This window comes from Felis catus, chromosome D2 (genome assembly GCF_018350175.1).
Source record: "Felis catus isolate Fca126 chromosome D2, F.catus_Fca126_mat1.0, whole genome shotgun sequence".
In the NCBI taxonomy this organism is placed as follows: domain Eukaryota; kingdom Metazoa; phylum Chordata; class Mammalia; order Carnivora; family Felidae; genus Felis; species Felis catus.
This window is the reverse complement of record NC_058378.1, coordinates 46,978,307-46,998,664: the sequence shown is the minus strand read 5'-3', so window position 1 is coordinate 46,998,664 and position 20,358 is coordinate 46,978,307. Positions and strand designations below refer to the sequence as shown.

General features: G+C 45.8%; 1 protein-coding gene across 3 annotated transcripts in view; it reads left to right on the top strand.

Moving 5' to 3' along the window:
- The first annotated feature begins 1,007 nt into the window (after positions 1-1,007).
- Positions 1,008-20,358, top strand: part of TMEM273 (transmembrane protein 273) — a 34,977-nt gene continuing 15,626 nt past the window's right edge. For 2 of the 3 annotated variants that reach the window (XM_023240665.2, XM_045040312.1), the window contains exon 1: positions 1,008-1,564. In XM_023240665.2, coding sequence (XP_023096433.2) covers positions 1,519-1,564 — 46 coding nt within the window. In that variant the 5' untranslated portion in view covers positions 1,008-1,518. The remainder of the gene's footprint in view (positions 1,565-20,358) is intronic. The other variant, XM_006937961.5, reaches the window with a different exon arrangement.

The window sequence follows — 20,358 nt, the reverse complement described above, 5'->3', positions numbered from 1 at the left end:
TTTGGTATGAAATAAAGTGTGCCTGGATAGAGGGACGGAACCTTAAGGCACCAAAGCGAAGAAAACTGCTTTTTCTGGCGAACGGCCCGCCCTGCTCGTGTCCATCGTTTACATGAGACTCAGAAGGACAAAAGTGCTCCGTGAGTTAGCTGTTTTAGGGATTTGGCAGAGGAAGCTTGAGCATGACAAAGAGGTTAACTGCTGTCTGCCCCTTTGGAAGGGGCTCAACAGTTGTCATTAAGGGGCTTTGCATTTTGGAAAGTGAGATTTCTCGCACATTCGAGCTGGAGGCTTGCACAGTCAAGCAGATGTCAAGGAGAAGTATGGAAACACACGGCCCCAAGTCTGCTGGTCGAGCCTGTGTTGACAACCAAGGGTCTTCCAGCGTTGGGTGCTTACCGTGGGCTCTGTGAACGTGGATGGGGAAAACATCACATCTCAGGCCTCTACCCTCTCGTGGAAACTTAACGGTCCTTTCCAATGTGAGGATAGCCAATAAACCACAGTGATATTACTGCATGGGCGCCTTCACTGCTGGTAGGAACTGCAGATACTTTCATCCATATTTTTTTTTAATTTTTTGATGTTTATTTATTTTTGAGGCAGAGGGAGACAGAGTGAGAGTGGGGGAGGGGCTGAGAGAGAGGGAGACACAGAATCTGAAACAGGCTCCAGGCTCTGAGCTGTCAGCACAGAGCCCAACGCAGGGCTCAAACCCACGAACCGTGAGATCATGACCTGGGCCGAAGGTGGTCGCTTAACCAACTGAGCCACCCAGGCGCCCCTATTTCCATCCACATTTTAGCTGGTGCAGATAGCTCTAAATATCCTTTACCTTTGTCATGATGTCAGGATGGTGGTAGTTACTGCACCTGAGCTAGACCTTGCTGTTGACTGTGCAGATAAAGAAGCACCTACATTTCCATATCATAAGTCTTTTTTATTGGATATTGGATAAATATTTGGATTCAGCATAACTGGTTTCTTTTATGATCCTAGCTACTTTATTCTGGACATCAAAAATGTTATTCTGAGAAGAGAGTCATAGGCCTCCCCAGACTCAGAGGTGTCGTCCCTGACCCAAAGCCGTGGGGGTTTCTGCAGGACCCGGACATCCATGTTGACCAACTTTGCCCACACCCCCCTCCCAGACTTATCGGCCTGGGTCTGTGGGCAAGATTCTGCACCCAGGTGCCCTTCTGTTCCTGTGCTGTGTGTGTGTGGTGGGAGGCAGATCACAGGAGATAGTGTTGGGTGATAACTAGTACCCCAGCGTGCCTCAGTGAGCCCTCACCGTGGGCTTGCTCCCTTCCACCGACTGACAGGGCAAAGGCAACACGCACTTCCCTCAGCCCTGCCCTTCGACAGAGCTGAGAGGAACTGAGCAGCCTCCCCACTGCCGCCGTGGCGGCAGCTTCCGCCTTGTCTGTCACGCGGAATGTGGCTTCTGTCCCTCACAGCCTTGGGTCAGACAGCCACAGTGCTTGCTCGGAGGGGAGCCAGGAGCAGAAAGCCAGCATGGGCTTCGGGGCCAGCATGCTGAGAGCCCTCCTCCTTCTCCTAGGTGAGTGAGGAATGCAGAGACAGGGTGGATGTGACTCGTCCATGGCAGGGGTGCCTCAATGAGTGGGAAACTGGGGGAGCATTAGCTCACTGGGGCTCAGTCCCTGAAGCACAGATGAGTCCCTTTGAATAGACAGCTTTTCTCAGTTTGAGACACAAGGCAGTGAAAATGATTTTTGTTTGTTTCCTTCCAGCTGAAACTTACAAAGGCTTCTTCTGGGCCAGAGGGGAACAGGAAAGGGTCATGTGGTAGAAAGAGCTTTGGGCTTGGGACTTAGACCAACCTGGCTTCAAATCATGGCTCCGTTGGTACCAAACGGCAGCAAGCGTCTTAGACTCTCTCTCAGTTTCTGAACCAGTAAAATGGGGGATAATAATGCCTACCTTCCAGAATTGTATGAAAATTAAGCTCCATTTAATTAAGTCAAACCGAAATAATTACATAAAATGAGAAAATGTGGGGAGGTAGGTGCTTCTTTATAGTCAGTGGTGAATCAGTCTTATTGGGGAGCGGAGTAGGCTCTTAGTCACCCAGAAACATCCTGGTTTTTTTAAAGTCATCTTTAGTTCTGTGCATCAAAAGCAGGAAGAAGGGAGAAAGGCAGAGACTAACGGAAAAGTAGGGCCAGATACAGAGGGAGAGATAGAAGACCAGAGAAGCAGACAGGGAGGAAAAAAACAAGAGAGATAGGGACCGAGGCATAGAATGATGATTAGACATGAGATATGTGTAGACAGAGACAGGGTTGAAAGAGCCATGGGACTTTGCAAAATTCCCTTTGACGTTAACTGTTATCTCTTAAAAAGGCAACAAAATAGTCCCTCGTCTCCACAAAGATGCTGTTTCTCAGAACTTGCACTGGGTCAAAACTCAAAGGCAAGCAGCCTGTCTTTGGATCTAATCTTCTGTCGGGGAAGCAACAGCCTGTATCCTGGACATGGCAGTGTTATTCCCACGTCCCTGAAGCCGGCACCCAGCCTGGGAGGGAACAAAGACTTTGGCTTTCTGGGAGCTAGCCTGTCAGTCAGAGAGCCTCAGCATCTATCAGTTTACACATGGAAATGGGCACATGTAACGAGTGGCAGTGGCAGTGAGGGGGTGGCTAGAATCAATAATCAAGCACTCAGAGTGTGTAGGGCAGAAAATGCAAAGTGTGCTCCGTAAAGCGGCAGAAGGTGGCAGATATTCTAACCCGTGTCTGCTTTTGACCTTACCTAGATATACAAACCAGTGGGTCCTGGGGGAAGGGGGAGGAAGTTAAATTTAAGAAATCCAATGAAAAAAATGTGCATATTGTACAAACAGGCAGCTTGCTGAAGAAATCCAAACAAACAATACACCTTGAAAATGCTGAAGGTCGCAAATAGTAAAACAAATAGCCACATTTAACATTTTGAGTGCGCTCGATAGGCTGCATACTCCCCTAAACACTCGAGTTAGCTCATTCCATCCCTACGACAGATTTATGAAAGAGGTCCCACCATGATCTGCACTTTATGGATGGGGTTTTAATTCGTTGGCCGAGACATCACAGCCGGTTAGTGTTTTCACATATTATTAGTAGAGAAAGTAGCATTTTGGAGTATGTATCTAGCTCTACACCTGCTGAATGTTAATCCTTTTCTGCTATTTACCGGTCCTGGGATGTGAATGGGCTGTTGATCCTTTCTGCTCAGTTTTCTCATCTGTAAGTTGGGGATAATGATTGTACCAATCTCATAGGGCTATTGAGGGAACTCAAGTCTGTTACCACATTTAAAGCATGTACCTGGTATCTGCCATGGGGTGAGCACTCACTGTTGGATATTTGGAACACTACTTGAACCAATTTTCTCAGAAGGCAATTTGACAATACATAGCAAAGTGTAAGCTGTTCACAATCTTTTATCTGGAAATTCCACCTTCAGGTACTTATCCTGTTGAAATAATAGGATAAAACCTCCCCAAAATATTTAATGGGGTGCTTCAGCACTGCTGACCCCAGTGGAAACCAGAAACAAGTGATTTTCAGTTGGAATCTGGCTAAATCAATTATACTTGAATGTTTCTAATGATATCCAATATGTTTACATAAAAGACATAATTTTCTCGGAACTGACATGGACAGAGGAGAAGTGACAAAGTGACAGTTACAGAGTTATTGTTAGGTAGTTATATTTTGCAATATGTTTGCTTGCCTCTCCAAAAATTGACTGGAAGTAAATACAGCAAATTGTTAATTGTTTCCTTTTACTCTTTCTAGGAAATAGGATAAGGAGGCATCTTTTAGTTTCTTTGGATTGAAATTTTTCATAATGATCTTATATATATTCTTAATACCAAATAAATTTCTGTGCAACAAAAAATAGCATGATAGCCTGTTGAAAGTTGTAAGAAATAGTGGAGACTTTATGAGAAGCTGGTGAAAGAGATCTTGAGGATTACTGAGTGACACCCTGTAACTGAGGGCAGGTGACCAGGCTGGCCACCCCAGGATATGTGGGAGAGCTGTGTGTGAGGACTTCTGGGGACATGGTAGGCATCTCTGCCTATAGACTCCAAGGCTTGCATGACTCCAAGGTCAAGGCTTGCATGATCCACTATTCCCGCCCCCCCCCCCCCCCAGAGTAGCTGCAGAGTTTTGGGAAAACCAATTTTCAAGTATTCTAAAACTATTTTTAAAACTGAGATCCATGTAATGAACATATGGACTCAACACCTTGAATTACACATTAAAAACCTCAGCTGGTTGTTTTAGATGCATGGATTTGAAGGGAGATAGGTAAATCAACGCATCCATCAGAGAAACGGAATGTCACAAATGGAGTTAATGCCCTTTAGGCTCCCCTCCTCTGTCTGGTTTTCCTCTCTCCTCCAGAGGAAACAGCACCTCTGTACTTCCTTCCTGTGCTGCTTTCTAGGTGTTCAACTTGTGACCTGAATGTCACCATAGCATACTCAACCTGCTGCATTAGCTCCCCATTCTGATCACATACATCTGTTTCAACTGCCCACTGGATTCTGATGCAACACTGTATCATAATTTAGTCATGCATTCTGGTACTGACAGATTTGGGTTGTTTGCAACTTTTTGCCTCTGTAGCCGATGCTGCAATGGGCCTTTCCATCTTCTAGAACCCTCATTCTTCTGGGAGACAGTCTGGAAGAGGTGTCATTGTCATGGGGATGCGCGATTCTCCCTTTATTGGATATTGCCAGATTGCTCTCCGTTAGTGAGATCTGGACATCTCTGTCCCTCTACAGATTTAGTAAGATTCAGTATCGTCAGACTTTTCATTTTTTTTGCCTATCAGAGTTGTAAAATATTATCTCCAAGTTTTTAGGTTACATGTTCCTGATTACTAGTGAGAATATGTAATGTATGTTTACCAGAGAGCCAGGATTCTTTGTTCTGAAAGTTTCTTGTTATTTTTCTTTCGTTATTGGTCTTTTACATATTTTTCACAAATATGCTGTCTCAGTATATTGCTTATCTTTTATTTTGGTGGCGCACTTTGCTCTGCGGAAGTCTCTAAATGTGATACAGTCACATTTTTCATTCTTTGACTTTTGGTGTGTTTGGTTTTTCTGTCTTGTCTAAGAATTTGGCCTTTTTTTGTTTTGTTTTGTTTTACTTTGAAGCAGTTGCATTTTTCACAATTGGACTTTTAATTTGTTTGGAATTTATTTTGTGTGTGGCCTAAACAAAGGATCCAGTTTTACTTTTTGGGGGGTATAAAACATCCATTGTCTCAATATCATTTATTTAACAATCTTTCCTTTCTCTCCTGCTTCGCCATGCTTCTTCTATTTTACACCCATTTAATGAGTGTTTGAACTGTTAATGGGATTCCTATTCTGTGCCACGTTTTGCATATGTCTGTGTTGAGTCATGTCACACTGTTTTATTTACTGTAGCTTAGAGTCTTGGTAACTTGTAGGTAAGATCTCTTCTCCTCCTTCTCCTTCATCTGTTTCCCCTCCTTCTCCCCCCGCCTCCTCCTTTTTCTCCCTTTCCCTCTCCCTGGCCCTTTCCCCCTCCTTCTTTGGCATTAAACTCAGCTCTTACTGTGGCTTCTCCCTTGCATGTAGAATGCTTTTCTGGAAAGCATCATAACGACCCACTTCCTGAAAGCTGATTCTGAGCATGGTGCCTCGCCCGGCACGTCTATGTAGGTTTCATTTGTTTCTCACAAATAGCCCACAAAGCAGATGCTCTTATCAGCATGCCTATTTCACAGATGAGGGAACTGAGGCGCAGAGTGATAAAGTAGCTTACCAGAGGTCACCACAGCAGGTGAGTGGGACTGCTGGAATTCAAATGCAAATATTTTGATGCCAAAAAGCTGTATTTTTAGCTCTAATACCAAACTGCCTCCCAGCTGAGAATAGAAAGTAGTAGTGTCATCATGGAAAACTGACATGACTTTTAAAACTGTTCTTTCAGTCTTCTATTTCAAGATAGTTTCAAACTTAAAGAAAAGTTTTAAGAATAAATCATACAAAGAACACCTATATGATTTGCTGACTTCTTAATCAAATTACGGTTTGCTTTATCTTATGTGCTGTCTATAGAGAGATATGTTTATATAAAACAAATTAATATATATTATATATGTTTATGTGTATATATATACACACACATATAATATATATGTATATACGCATACACACACACACACATATTTAGAGAGAGACAGATCTTTTTCTCAGAGCCATTTGAGAGTAAGTTGTATATATCATATTTTTTTTTAACTTCTAAATACATTAGTGTATATTTCTTTTTTTTTTATGTTTTATTTATTTTTGTGAGAGAGACAATGCGAGCAGGGGAGGGACAGAAAGAGAAGGAGACACAGAATCTGAGGCAGGCTCTAGGCTTTGAGCTGTCTGCACAGAGCCCGATGTGGGGCTGGAACCCAGGAACTGTGAGATCATGACCTGAGCCAAGATCGGATATCCAACGGACTGAGCCACCCAGGCACCATGTCAGTGTGTATTTTTTAAGAATAGAGACCATCTCTTGCATAACCACAGCATAGTTATCAACGACAGGAAAGTTAACATTGACAAAGTCCTTCCACTGTCTCAGTATTTCAGCGCACCCACCAATGCCCTTTGTAGCTTTCACTGAGCTCAGCAAAGGACCCAGTGCAGTGGAAGGTGTTACATTTGGTAACCTTGTTTCTTTAGCCTTCTTTACCTGGAACATCGGCACAACCTTTGTCTTTTATGGTTGATATTTTAGAAGCTTCCATCTCCTTTTTTTTTTCAGAACATTCCTCATTTTTGAGTTTGCCTGATAGTCTAATGATTTCAGTTATCCATTTCGTGCTAGAAAAAGCATAACTGCTCTTGGGTCCTTCTCAGGGTTTTGCATTTGGAAGCATTAAGGTACCTATCTGAGAAAGGCTCATGTACATAATAATAAAAGACTTACAACTAGATTTTGGATTATGTTTGTCACAATTCTAAATAAATTATTTGCCACTTAATTACTAACTGATCCATATTGTTAAGTTTTGCTAAAATATTGTTCTAAGAATAGCTATTGATAAGATCTGGTGAAATTTCTAAGGCATTTTCTCAGAGGTTTGCACCTTCCTCTTTAAAAGGCTGCCATATAAAATATTCCTATGGTCTCTAATTCCAACCAAAACGTCAGCCATCTGTCTCTGTTTTAATTCTGTTGGAAAGCACCCGCTGAAATCTATGTATTATTATAATCATGATAATAAAAGAAATACAATATCACTTTAATTATGTTCCAGTGGCTAAAACATTCTTCACTGAAAGAGCCAGAGTTATTGAAGAGAGCAGAGGCTTTTCCCCCCCTTAATTTATAATGAAAAGATGGCAGAGGCCTGGGTAAAGAGAATTAAATTCGTTTTTATCTTACAAGTCAAAGTCATCACTTTATTCCTTGGCTCTTAGTCCCTGAGATCTTTGTAAAAATCTTTCCTGACAGCTTTTCCCCTGTTTCAGATTCCTGCCAACACAATGTTTCAGAGTCGAGCCGTGTGTGGATTCCAGGTCGAAAGAATTCTTCACTGCTGGGTTTCTTTTGCTGTGTAACAGTTTACAACAAATGTATCAAAAGAAAACCATACACTAGGGTCACTCAGAAAGGCTGCAGAAGGTGAAGGAAGAAGTCATGACCCCAGAAAGGGGAGGCAAAATGTCTTGATCAAGCAAGAATTCTCTGCATGACTTTTGCCCATTTTCTAACTGGTTTGCTTGGTTTTTCCTTTTCTATTGAATTTTAAGAGTTCTTAATTTGTCTGAACATGAGTCCTTCGTCAAACATGCAACCTGCAAATATTTTCTCCCAGTCTCTAGCTGATCTCTTCATCCTCTCCACAGAGTTCTTCACACAGCAAAAGTACTTAATTTTAAGTAAGTCTAATTTGCTGATATTTTTTCTCTTATGGATCATGCTTTTGATATCCCATTTGAGAAGCTTTCACCATGCACACCCTCAGTCTCCAAGACTTTATTTTATGTTTTCTTTTAAAAGTTGTCAACTAAAAAATAGAATAGAATAGAATAGAATAGAATAGAATAGAATAGAATGAAAATAAAAACAAAAATAAAAGCCTTGATTGGGGCCTCAGAATTGCAATTCAGGAAACACAGGTTTGGGCAGCAATCCAAATAGCGCCCCTCCAGGGGACAGAAGTCAAGGGTGTCTAAAGACAAAGGGAGTGCTTATATGTTGTTTACAAAGAATTTCCATTGCTGTCGGCAATAGAAAAGTAATCTTGACTGAATATAATTGGTTACTAAGGCTATCGCTGAGCAATCTCTTACCATATACAGCAGGTGGGTAGGTGTTCAGGCTGAGTCCTTGCAACATTTGCAGCTTGGCCCAATTCAAAAGTTCATGGTTCTACCCGGTGAGGATGTACATAAGCCCCATCTCCTTCATGGCCTCCTGGTTCCCTTTAAAAATCCCTTGACATAAATCACCCCATTTCCACTTCACCTTTCACAAAATTATAGAGTTTTATATTTTATATTTAAATCTATGGGCCGTCCAGAGTTATTTGTGAATTTAGCTCAGGATGCTTAATTGGTGTTGTTATTGCTGCCTGTAGATATTCAGTTGCCCCAGAACTATTGGTGGGAAAAACCATCCTTCCTCTGTTGCATTGATTTTGCTCCCTTGTCAGAAATCGGTTGATCATACTTCTATGGACTATTTCTGGGTCGTATTTTCTTTTCCATTGGCATATGGGTCTGTCCCTCTGCCAGTACCACACAGTCTTGACTTCTGTAGGTATATACGTTTCAAGATGGTAGAGTGGTCCCTCTTACTTTACCCTTACTTTTCAAAAAAAAGTTTTTTAGCAATTCTATTTCTTTTACCTTTCCATGTAAATTTTAGAATAATCTTATCTATTTCGACAAAAGAATCTTGCCAGGATTTTGATAGGAATTACATTAAATCTATAAATCAATTTGGGGAGATTGGACATTTTTGTTCTGTTGTGTTTTCCATGAATTCGGTTTGTATTTCCATTTGTATTTCCATTCTTTATTTCTCTCATTACTGTTGTGGATTTTTTAAAAATGTTTATTTATTTATTTTGAGAGAGAGAGAGAGCGAGCTGGGGAGGGGCACGGAAAGAGGGAGAGAAAGAGAAAATCCCAAGCAGGCTCTTTGCTGACATCAAGGAGCCTGACGTGGGGCCCAAACTCACTTAACCATGAGATCGTGACTTGAGTTGAAATCAAGAGTTGGACGCGTAGCCTATGGAGCCACCCAGTCACCCCTGTTGTGGAATTTCTAGTATGTGAGACCTGTACATGCATTATTAGACTTATACCTAAGTATTTTGGGGGGGGGGAGTGATAGTAAGTTGTGTTGTATGTGAATTTGCTCTTTCTATGTGTAATTGTTGATATGTAGACGTGTAATTGATTCATGTATGTCGATCTCGTATTCTGCCACTTTAACGAAATCTCTTATTAATTCTAGGTGTTAGTTTTTAGATCCCTTGCAATTCTGTATATACATCAAGATCTGCAAATGGTCTTATTTCTGCCTTTCTGAATGGTATGCTTTTTGTTTCTGTTTCTTGCCTTATTGGACGGCTGGACCTTCCAGTCCTTTATTGAACAGGTGGGGTGATGGCAGATTGTTTGCTCTTGATGTTAGTGGGAAAGCGTCTTGCTTCTCACTATTAAGTAAGATGTTACTTGCAGGGTGTTGTTTTGTTGTTGTTGTTTTTGTTGTTGTTGTTTTTTTATAGTTTCTTAGTTAAGTTGAAGATGTTTCCTTCTCTTCCTAGTCTTCCAAATATTCTTTCATGAGTGGCTGTAGAACTCTATCAAATACATTTCCCACATCGTTTGACATGATCATGTGATTTTATTCTTCAGCTTGTTAATATGGTGGATTACATTGGTGGGTTTTGGAATATCCAACTAGCCTTGCATCCCTGAATAGACTCCATTTGGTCACGATGTATAGTTCCTTCATTTTGCTGAATTCTACTTGATAACATTTTGGAAAGGCTATTTGAACCTATATTCATGAGGGATACTGGTCTGTAGTTTTTTTTTTTTCCCCCGCACCATTTTTTCTCTGGTTTTAATGTTTAAGTAAGGTTGTTTCATAAAATGAATTAGGAAGTGTTCCCTCCTCTTCTATTTTCTGGATGGAATTTGTGTATAAATGATGTAAGTGTTTCTTTAAACGTTTGCTAGGATTCTCCCCTGAAACTGTCTGGGCCTGCAGATTTCTTTTTGGAGGGTTGCAGATTATGAATTCAATTTCTTTAATAGTTACAGGGCTGTTCACAGTATCTGTTTCATATTGGGTGAGTTGTGACAGCTTGTACTTTTTGAGGAATTAGTCCATTTTATCTAAGTCACCTAGTTTTTGTGTGTAGAGTTGTTCACAATATTTCCTTACTATCCTTTTGATGTCTACATGGTCTGCAGTGATATCCCTGTTTAACTTCTGATACCGGTAATTAGCGTCATCCCTCCTTTTTCCTTTGTCAGCCTTGCTGGAGGTTTGTCAGTTTGTCAAAGAACTGTTTTTGGGTTTTTTTTCCCCATTGATTTTCTCTATTATTTTTCTGTTTTCAATTTCACTGATCTATTTTTCTAAAAAAAATTTTTAGTGTTTATTTTTGAGAGAGAGAGAGAGAAAGAGTGTGAGCAGGGGAGGAACAGAGAGAGGGGGAGACACAGAATCTGAAGCAGGCTCCAGGCTCTGAGCTATCAGCACAGAGTCTGATGTGGGGCTCGAACTAGTGAACTGTGAGATCATGACCTGAGCCAAAATCAGACATTTAACTGACTGAGCCACGCAGGTGCTCCTCAGTCTCATTGATTTCTGCTCTTATCTTTATTATTTACTTCCTTCTGCTTCTTCTAGCTTTATTTTCATGTTCTTCCTGTTTCTTCAAGTGGGATATTAGATTATTGTTTGAAGACTTTTCCTCTTTTCTCATGTAAACATTTATGATATAAATTGCCCTCTCAGCACTGCTTTAGCTGCAACTTACAAACCCCGATATGTGTGTCTTCATTTTCATTTGATAAATAAATATTTTTTAATGTTTATTTTTTTTGACAGTGAGAGAGAGACAGAGCATGAGCAGGGGAGGGGCAGACAGAGAGGGAGACACAGAATATGAAGCAGGCTCCAGGTTCTGAGCTGTCAGCGCAGAGCCCAACGCGGGGCTTGAACTCACAAATCATGAGATCATGACCTGAGCCGAAGCCGGACGCTCAACCGACTGAGCCACCCAGGCGCCCTGGTAAATAACTACTTTGATTTCCCTTGGGACTTGCTTTTTGACCCATGAATTATTTAAAGTATTGTTGGTTTCCAAGCATTTGGAAAATTTCCTGTTATCTTTCTGCTGTCAATTTCTAGTTGAGTTCATTGTGATCACACGTTGTATCATTTAAATTTCTCTAATTTAGTTGAGGTTTGATGCAGAATATAGTCTAGATATCTTGGTATATCTTACAGAAGGGCTTGAAAGAATGCCTATTCTGCTGGTGTTGGGTCCTATTGTTTGATAGTGTTGTTGAATTCTTTTCATATCATCATTAATTTTTTGTCTAGTTGTTCTACCACTTGTTGAGAGAGGGTTATCGAAGCCTTGATTGATTGATTGATTTTTAATGTTTATTTTTAAGAGAGAGAGAGAGACAGAGTGTGAGCAGGGGAGGGGTAGAGAGAGAGGGAGATACAGAATCCGAAGCAGGCTCCAGGCTCTGAGCTGTCCGATGCGGGGCTCCGACCCACGAACCATGACATCATGACCTGAGCCGAAGCTGTATGCTCAACCAACTGAGCCACCCGGTGCCCCGATCGAAGCCTTTAACTCTAATTGTGCCTCTGTCTATTTTTCCTTTCAGTGTTATAAGTTTTTGTTTCACATATTTTGTAGCTCTGCTGTTTGATTATAGATATTTAGGATTACTATGTCTATTTGGTGAATCGACTCTTTTATAATTATGAAATGTAATAAAATGTCATGTAATATCTCTGGCCCTAATAATTTCCTTTGCTCTGAAATTTATCTGATATTAATATAACTGATGCCTCTTTTCTTTTTGCTAACGCCTGAATTTCTTCCGCCATTCTTTTACTTTCAACCTATCTATATCATGTTTGGGGTGAGTTTCTTGTAGACAGAATATGGCTCAATCATTTTTTATTTAGACTTTATGTTTTTAACTGGTACACATTTACAATTTACATTGTTATGTTATAGCCTTCAGTCTGCCACTTTATATTTCGATTTCTCCTTGTTCTGTTTCATTTCTCTTTTCCCTACCTTCCTGTATGTTACTGGAACATCTTTTAGAATTCTATTTGATTTGTCTGTAGTGTTTTCGAACATATTGCTTTTCATAGCCTTTTTAGTGGTTGCTGTAGGTATTACATTATGTATACATAACGTATCCCCATCTATTGTTGTCAACATTTTCACAGTTCAAGTGAAAAGAGGCAATTGTGTCTCTGTCCCTTTCTTCAATATTTCCTCTACAGACACTGAGAACTACAATAGACGTGTTACTTTTTAGCCTGAACTGTCACACATAATTTAGAAATCTTAGAGGAGAGCGAAAGTCTGTTTTATTGACTCATATTTTTAGGAGCTGTGGCAGCCACACTGTGACCTCAGGCCACATGCTGTGTCCAGCGGGGCTCCCAAGGTCCTCAGCCACTTTGCCTTCTTCTCTACACCTTTTAGGATTTTCTTATGTTTGTTTTCGTGTAACATCTAGGCTTTAAGCTATACTTAATGAGAGGAATAGGGAAAAGTGAGCCTATTCTAGTTTGCATTCCAGAGATGGGGGCCTGAAATGAGTTTTTAAGAGGCCAGGCAGATGGGTGATTTGGAGGAAGCCCTTTGGGGAGGGGCCTGGGATACTTAACATCTCTCAAACATACGGCACTGATCTAGGGGATCCTGAGGGGAGAAACATGCCTCATGGGGTAAGGGCGGTTGGGGTGACCTCAGCACAGTGCCTGCTGGGAATTGCCCGTGGTCCTTGCACCCTGGACGGAAGCTGGCCCGGCTGGCACACAGATCAGCAGACTTTTTCACTCACTTCCAAATTAAACCACTTGTGCTTCCTCCTTAAAGTCACTGTAAGCATCTCTGTCACATCCAGACCCTCATTTATCCTCCAGAATTGCTTGAACTGCTCCTTTTATTAAATTTGATTCCATTAAATAAGGGGCTAATGGTTCTCAGTGAGATGAACTGGCTTTCTCTCTCCTGCTCATCTGAACAAAACGGATGAGCAGCTGGGGAATTTCTGCCTGGAATCTGGCTGTACCCCCTCAGAAACCTAGGCAAACCTTTGGGCCGTGTTGTCAATGAGCTGCTGTCCGGGGGAAGAGGTGAAAGGTGTGGAGCTGGGCTCCTGGGCCACCGTGCTGTCCTGGGACACATGGACACTGGGGCTTTCTCTTTCATTAAGCAAATATTGATTTCTGTCAGGCTCTGCTGCAATACAACGTCAGGCCCCTATCTGAAGGAACTGACAGTCTATAGGAAGGACAGTCGCAATGTGGTATGTTAAGTGCTGAGATGAAGGAAACACGGAGGAAACCAGAGAAGAAACCTCTGTTCCGAACTGGGGTGTTGGGAGGTCTTCCTGGAGGAGGAGACTTACTGAGTGAGAGTTGATTGTGTACGTGCCTTCCTGGCTAAAATCCTTTAACAGATTCCCCCTGCTGCCAACGCCCAAGCGTTTACTGTGTCCACAGGCCCTCCTCAGCCCCATCACGTGCGTCACCCCGTGCTTTTGCGCCCCAGCCCCCTGGGATATCTGTCAAGTTCCGTTCTTGAAGCCTCCTCATGAGTCACCTGCTCTGTGTGGGATTCGTGCTGCTGCTCCTAGAGCCCTGGCGATGCTCCCTCACAGATCTCCTCACAATCCTAATCACATATCTGCCTTCCTGTGTGCCTGTTTGGGAATCTCGTTCCCCCGCGGTGCTCTGACTTCTTTGGGGGCAAGGATCTGGTGTCTCCAGGCCACCGCCAAGCACACGCCCCGCACCAGCACTTGTTGGTGAGTTGATTGGTGCATGAAGCGAAACTTCAGCTTCCAGGAGCCAGTCTGCAGGAACTGGGTGCAGGAACGGGGTGCGGGAACCAATCTGGTTGGGACAGGAAGGATGGAGCTCTGAGAAGAGAGGGCAGCCCCTGCTGAGGCAGGAGGGGGAGGGCAGCTTGGCCTGGAGGGGAAAACTGGGTGAGGCTGAGCAGTGAGCACAGGCTAGTGGAGGAGGGCTTGGTGAGCCACGGGGAGGAAGGTGAGGCTTATCTCGCAGGGCATTTGCTGCAGCTGGAGGAAGAGCCTGCCGGCTGCGGTGCGGCGGGTGGGTCGACTGTAGGCAACCCTCCTGGGAGAGAGAAGACAGGCTGGATTTGTCTAGGGCCACACCAGCAGGGTCTGCCGGCTTGTAGGCCACATTGCATGCCTTATACCCACTTCCCCATTGGAAGCGGCATGTGACCTGAGGTGTTGGCATCCATCATGGCTTGTGGCTGGCCCATGATGAGCCTCACAGAAGACAGTGTTGGTGGGAGCTGACCCAGAGAAGGCTCTGGAGATACTCAGAGAACAGAGATCCCCCCATACTGCGGATGAGTCCTACTCATTGAGCCACACATGACACGTTGAGAAACTGTCCAGCCTGTGTGCTGGTGTGAGTCCCTTTCTTGGAGCCAGGCTGACCCAGACTCAAACCCTAAGGCTCTCCTATTCAGTCATGTGACCCTGAGATGGCCCCTGACCTGCTGGGGCTTCCTGGAGAAATGAGGGCCATGGACACCAGGAGAGAGGTCCTTGTCCCCACTCTGGCTGTAAAGGGCCCCCATATCACACATATATCCAGATACAAAGCCTTTTTTTTTCTTTTTGGTGTTATAAAGTGTTTTCAAAGTTCAGGAACTGGGTCAGCACACATTCATATGGGAGGGGGACTTGTGTGTGCACCAGGCGGCCCAAAGAGGGGGGTGGTGTGTCCAGAGAGGAAACCTAGCCTTGTGGGGGCCTGGAAACTAGACGGCAAGGGAGGGGCTGCTTTTATTTCAGTGACCAACAGGCACTCCTTGGCGGATAACCAGGAAATCTCACTTCCTTCCTCCACTTGGCGAGCTAGTTTGGGAGGCATGCCTCAGCTCTGGCCAGAAGTCCAGGAAGGAAAGCAAGGTGTTGGGGAGGAGGCCGCTGGGAAGGCTGACTGGGCCAGGCCCTGTCATGAGTCCTGCAGGGTCCTGGCATTGCAGGAGGCCCAGGCCGGGCCCCACATCCCTCTGTTCTGCCCAGAAGACCAGCTAGCCTTCAGGCCCTCAGCAGGGAAGCGCTTTCCCCTGGGAAAGGTAACCCATGGGGAGTGGACAGCAGGACCCTCAGGAGCACGTGGGCTGGGCCATGCGTGGCTGGATCTTGAACTCTTAATTATTTAGACTTGTGGCATGCCCTCGGCCCTGCAAATTTTAAGGAGTTTTCTTGAAAAACAAATGCCCAGCACAGACCCTGGCACACAATAGAGCTCAGAGAACCTCTGTCCTGGTGGATGGAGGCAGGTGCTGTGGTATTGCTAAGCTCCTGTGGCTCCTGTGTTGCTTGGGTGTTGCTGTTTCTGCTGCAGTGTCATGGCCCTTTCCCTGTGGACCAGGCCAGCTGTCGTCCCACACCCCGCCCTCTGGGCACACGCTTCCCTCCGCCGGGTCCCTGAGGACTGCGGAGCGGAGCTTCTCAGAGGCTGAAGAGCACAGTATGAATATTGCATGAATAATAATAACCCCACCACTTAGCGGTTATGCAGCGTTTTCCCCGTCCACAATACTTTACCATCATTAATTAGTTATTCTGCACTGCTTCCAGCCTCCCCGCGCTCTCTGAAAAGGCACTCTTGCAAACGGGCCTTCTCTGGTCTGAGGCCCCAAGGTTGAGTGGGTGGGCGGTCCCCCACCTGGAATCATACAGCCTTCTGGAGGCTTCTGCTTGGCTCTGCCACTTCTGATAACGTTGATGGGGATGACAGTCTCCTTTCTGACCTGAGTTTCTGCCTAGAGCTGCTTTCTGGTACGCTCTGCCCCCCCCCCATCTCCCACAGCCTCTAGGAAAGTCGAGAACCCCATCTCAAGTGGGTGGCCAAGGGCCTGTGCAGGAAGGTTCCCTCCTGCACCTCGGTTGGTGCCCACACACCTTCAGGGGATCCCTGCAACGCCCTCTGTGTCGTTCGGCAGGCTTCCCGTGGTCAGCCCTGTTGCAGAGGGGCCACCGAGCTGGGAGTCAAGTCACGCCTGGCCCAAGGCCACTGGCTGAGCAGTAGCAGAATGGAAACTCTGATTTTCTGGTTCCAAGTATCATTCCTTTCCACCCACCATGCATTCAGTCGTATGAAGATTTTATGCTCCCACAGAGACATTCAAAGATGGACCAACCCCCTCAACCAGCATGTGTAGGGTTAGCCGGGTGTTCCCACAGTGGGCCTGCTGGGCCCGCCGTCCCCGGACAACACCACCCACCCCACCAGGGCAGCCTGAAGCTCCTCCTGGCTTCCAGCACTTCTGGCTCCTTCAGTGTTTCAGCAGCAACCCTGCCTGGTGTGATAGCGTTTGATGTCACCACCTGCTGGCCAGCATGGACTTGGGACACCCTGGGGGGCTTTCCCCTTTGGGAGTGCTTCTCATTCCTGGAGTGCCCTTGTCCTTGGTTCTACCTTGGGCCGAGGCCGGCTCCCGGCCTCCAGTCCCTCCATTAGCCTGGAAAGGTATTGATCAGTTTGGCTTCTTTAGCTGAGTGTTTTAATCCCCGTGTGTGAATCTTTAAGAATTAATTAGCAAAGATTGCTCAGGAAAAACAAAGTAGGCACAAGTTTCGATACTGTCTGGTCACCCACCAGTATTGTTTTCCTCTTAATTAGGATGCTATTTCTAGAAGCTGGAGGTATTTTCCCTTGTGTTTTGTAGCCTCGGGTCAGCCCCTCTTTCTTCCTGTTGGCCTCCAGACTCTAGTTCCTGCTCATGGTGGCTTTGTCCTGTCCCTTTCTCATCCTCTGGAGAACCCCGAGAGCCTTAGTTTACCCCCTTGCTGCTCTGACTCGCTGAGCTGCCTTCTCCATTCCCAAGCCCTGGCTCCCCCTCCGGCCTCTTGGCCTTTGCTGGTGCCTTTTCCTCTGCGTGGACACCTTCCCCTTGCCTGGTTCCACTACACGGCCGCCCCCACCCCCAGCCCCTGTCTTCACTAGGTCCTACTTGTCCTTTCGTTTTTAATTTGAATAATGCGTGCTCCAGGGGCCTTCTCAGACTCCCCTGGGCTGGGGTAAGACTCCCTCTTCCTCCCCTGTCCCCACGCCCCTGTGGTCTGCCTAGATGGTTGTGGCTGCTTGCTTCCTTGTGTTCCTGGGACCCCACGCGAGGAATTCCCCACTCTGCAGGCGCCAGGGTGCACGGCTGCAGCCTCCGTGCTGATCTGGGTTTGCCGAGCTCGTGGTCTGACTCCTGTGCCCTCTGGTCGTGGTTGGAGGCCCCCCCTTGGAGCTGTCTTTGCTCAGCTGTCCTCTCTCCTCAGCTTTCCTTTTACTTTCTATCTCTGGAACCTGCAGGCTCTGGCAGGTGTGGGCTCTGCCCCGGGTCTGGGAGCTTTCATGGGAAGGGAGGGACGCCTCAGCCCTGGGAGAGGAGCGGCCGAGTCTGGATTACTTGGAGCTGGTAGCTGCAGTCAGTCTAACAAGATGGGGAAAGGGTATGGAGGAAGAACAGTTTCCGGTGGTTCCTGGGCTTGTGAACAGGGAGCCTAAGGTTTCTGCAAATCCAGAGCTGTGTCAGAGGAAGGCTCTAGACCCCAGCACACACCCAGCCGCCGCCTGTAGCTGGAGCGCTCCACACCCAGGCTAACCCAGAGCTCCTCCGGTGTTCCATTTGGGAGAGGACAGAAGCCTTCCTCCCACATTCAGACCTCATGTGCTTAATTTGTAGCATCAAACAGCCCCCTGGAGGAGTGAAAGGGCCAGGACCACCTGCCTGGTCTTTCTGGAAAGTGCACCCATCCACGAGCTCTGTGGAAGGGAAGGGGTACCAAACACCCACAAGCACCGAACCAGCTCAGCTAGAGAAACACACCTTGTGTTCTGCGGGCCCCCCGAGATCAGCTTACATTTCAGGGAGGCTCAGGACAAACGGGCAGAAAGAAAGACGCTGTCTCACTGAGTCCTTTCTACACAGTCGGGTCTTATGTCCCCATTTTTGGATGAGAAAAGGGAGGCCCAGGATCAAACTGTGTGTGAAAAATATCTGGACTGTTCCCTTTCCATTTGCACTTCCCATTCCCGTTCTGACCCTTTCTCCCAGTGGGATCCTGGCTGCACTTTACTTGGTCTGGGATCTCGGGCAGGAAAGACAGAGGCATCCACGGCAACGGCAGCCATGTGTGTTCCATGTGTGTTCCACATACGATCTGTGTGTTTCGTGTCTGTTCCATGAGTGTTTCCCGTCTCAGGGTTGCAGGAGCAAAAGTCACTTGTTTCTCCTTGGCTGAGCGTTTCTTCCCTCTGAGCCGTCATTATCACTTAGTACCAGATACTCAGGCTTATCACTTGAAGCCACTTCCGGTTTCATGCTCAGTGGTTTTGAGGGTCACTTCCCAGAGAGCTCAGAGTTCTCTCCTTCCATCTTCTCTCTGCATCTCACAGGAAGAGAATCTGAGTTCCGAGGAATCTCACATATCATCCTGAAGGGGGTCCTTTGTTGCCACAGAACAACCTGCCGGGCAGTGTGAGTGGAGCAGGTGCAGAGGTGTGACAAGGTGGCAGAGGTGATCCTGAACAAATGAAGAGAATGGGGACTTCCTGAAGAGGTGGCTTTGTGCTACATCTTTTTTTTTAATGTTTATTTATTTTAGAGAGAGAGAGAGAGAGAACACACGTGCGAGTGAGTGGGAGAGGGGCAGAGAGAGAGGGAGAGAGAGAGAGAATCCCAAGCAGGCTCCAGGCTCCACACCGTCGGTGCAAAGCCTGACATGGGGCTTGAACCCACAAACTGTGAGGTGATGACCTGAGCCAAAGTCGGACGCTCAGCCGACTGAACCACCCAGGCGCCCCTGTGCTAAGTCTTGAAGGGTAAGTAAGAGCATTCCGTGGGAACAAGGAAGGTGTTGCATCAAAGACAGCAGCAGGTGCAGTGGCTGCTTTGCTTGCTGATCCTGGCTGGGTTTATTAGAGGCTGGGGTGTGAGCAACTTGTTCACCGCCAGCCTCCTCTACTCACCTCCCTGCCTTGCCAACCTGATTTCCAATGATGCTCTATGAAGGACCTGCCACCCCAGTCATCAGGAGTCTTCTGATGGCAGGTGACAGTTACTTAGCTTGGATTAGATTAAGATAAAGAAAGTGTTTCCTTACTGAGGGGACTGAAAAGTCAAGAAGAGGTGTTTCAGGCACAGTTGGATTCAGGCCCTCAAAAGGTGTCTTTAAGACTTGGTCTCAGCTTGACCCTCTTCTGTGGGGGCTTCAACCCTAGCAGATTCTCTCCATCCAGTGGGCCCCCCTCAGCCCCACAGTTACCAATTCCAGAAGGTACTCCTGTTTCTCCATATTTCCCTCCAAGTCCCAGAGTTGAGTCTTACTGGCCTGAATTGGTTCACCTGCTCCACCCCTCAACCAATCACTGCTGACAGGAAGATGGAATATGCTAATTAATCAGGTAGGGTTCATGCATCCATCCTGGGGCCAGCCCTGGGCGAATCACGTGGAGGTGGTTCCCAAAGGAATGCCAAGGTACTGCCAGAAGCCGAGGGGTCGGAGCAGGGGTGTGCAGGCGACACAGCAGGTGTCCATTCTGCACACCTCCATTTAGACTTCTAGCTAGTGGAGACGGAGGTTTGCAGGAAGTGCTGGACATCGCCTTTGACCCTCCGATTTTTCTTTTTGTCTCCCTTGTCACTCTGTGAGCTCCTTTACGGGGCACAGGTGTCTTGGGTTGCTCTTGGATGCCCTACCCAGAGCACACTGCAGGCACTTCATGCCTATGTGTAGACTGTGTTAGGAGATGATGGATGCCTGTCTCGACATTTGAAACCCCTTCCCCTGGCTGGGGATGTTAGAATGAGATCTAAAGTTAGGAGCTGTTCTGCAATATTTAAGTTCCAGGATGAAAATGACCAGGCATCCATTGACAAACGCTGAGGGCAACTTCTCTCTATTTTTAGTTCAGTTACTTATAGAACAACATCTGAGTTCTCGCACGCCCACTACCCCACAACGGGAACCACATAGCCTGATCCTGCCCAAATAAGGGTGGTGAAGAGTGCCAGCCC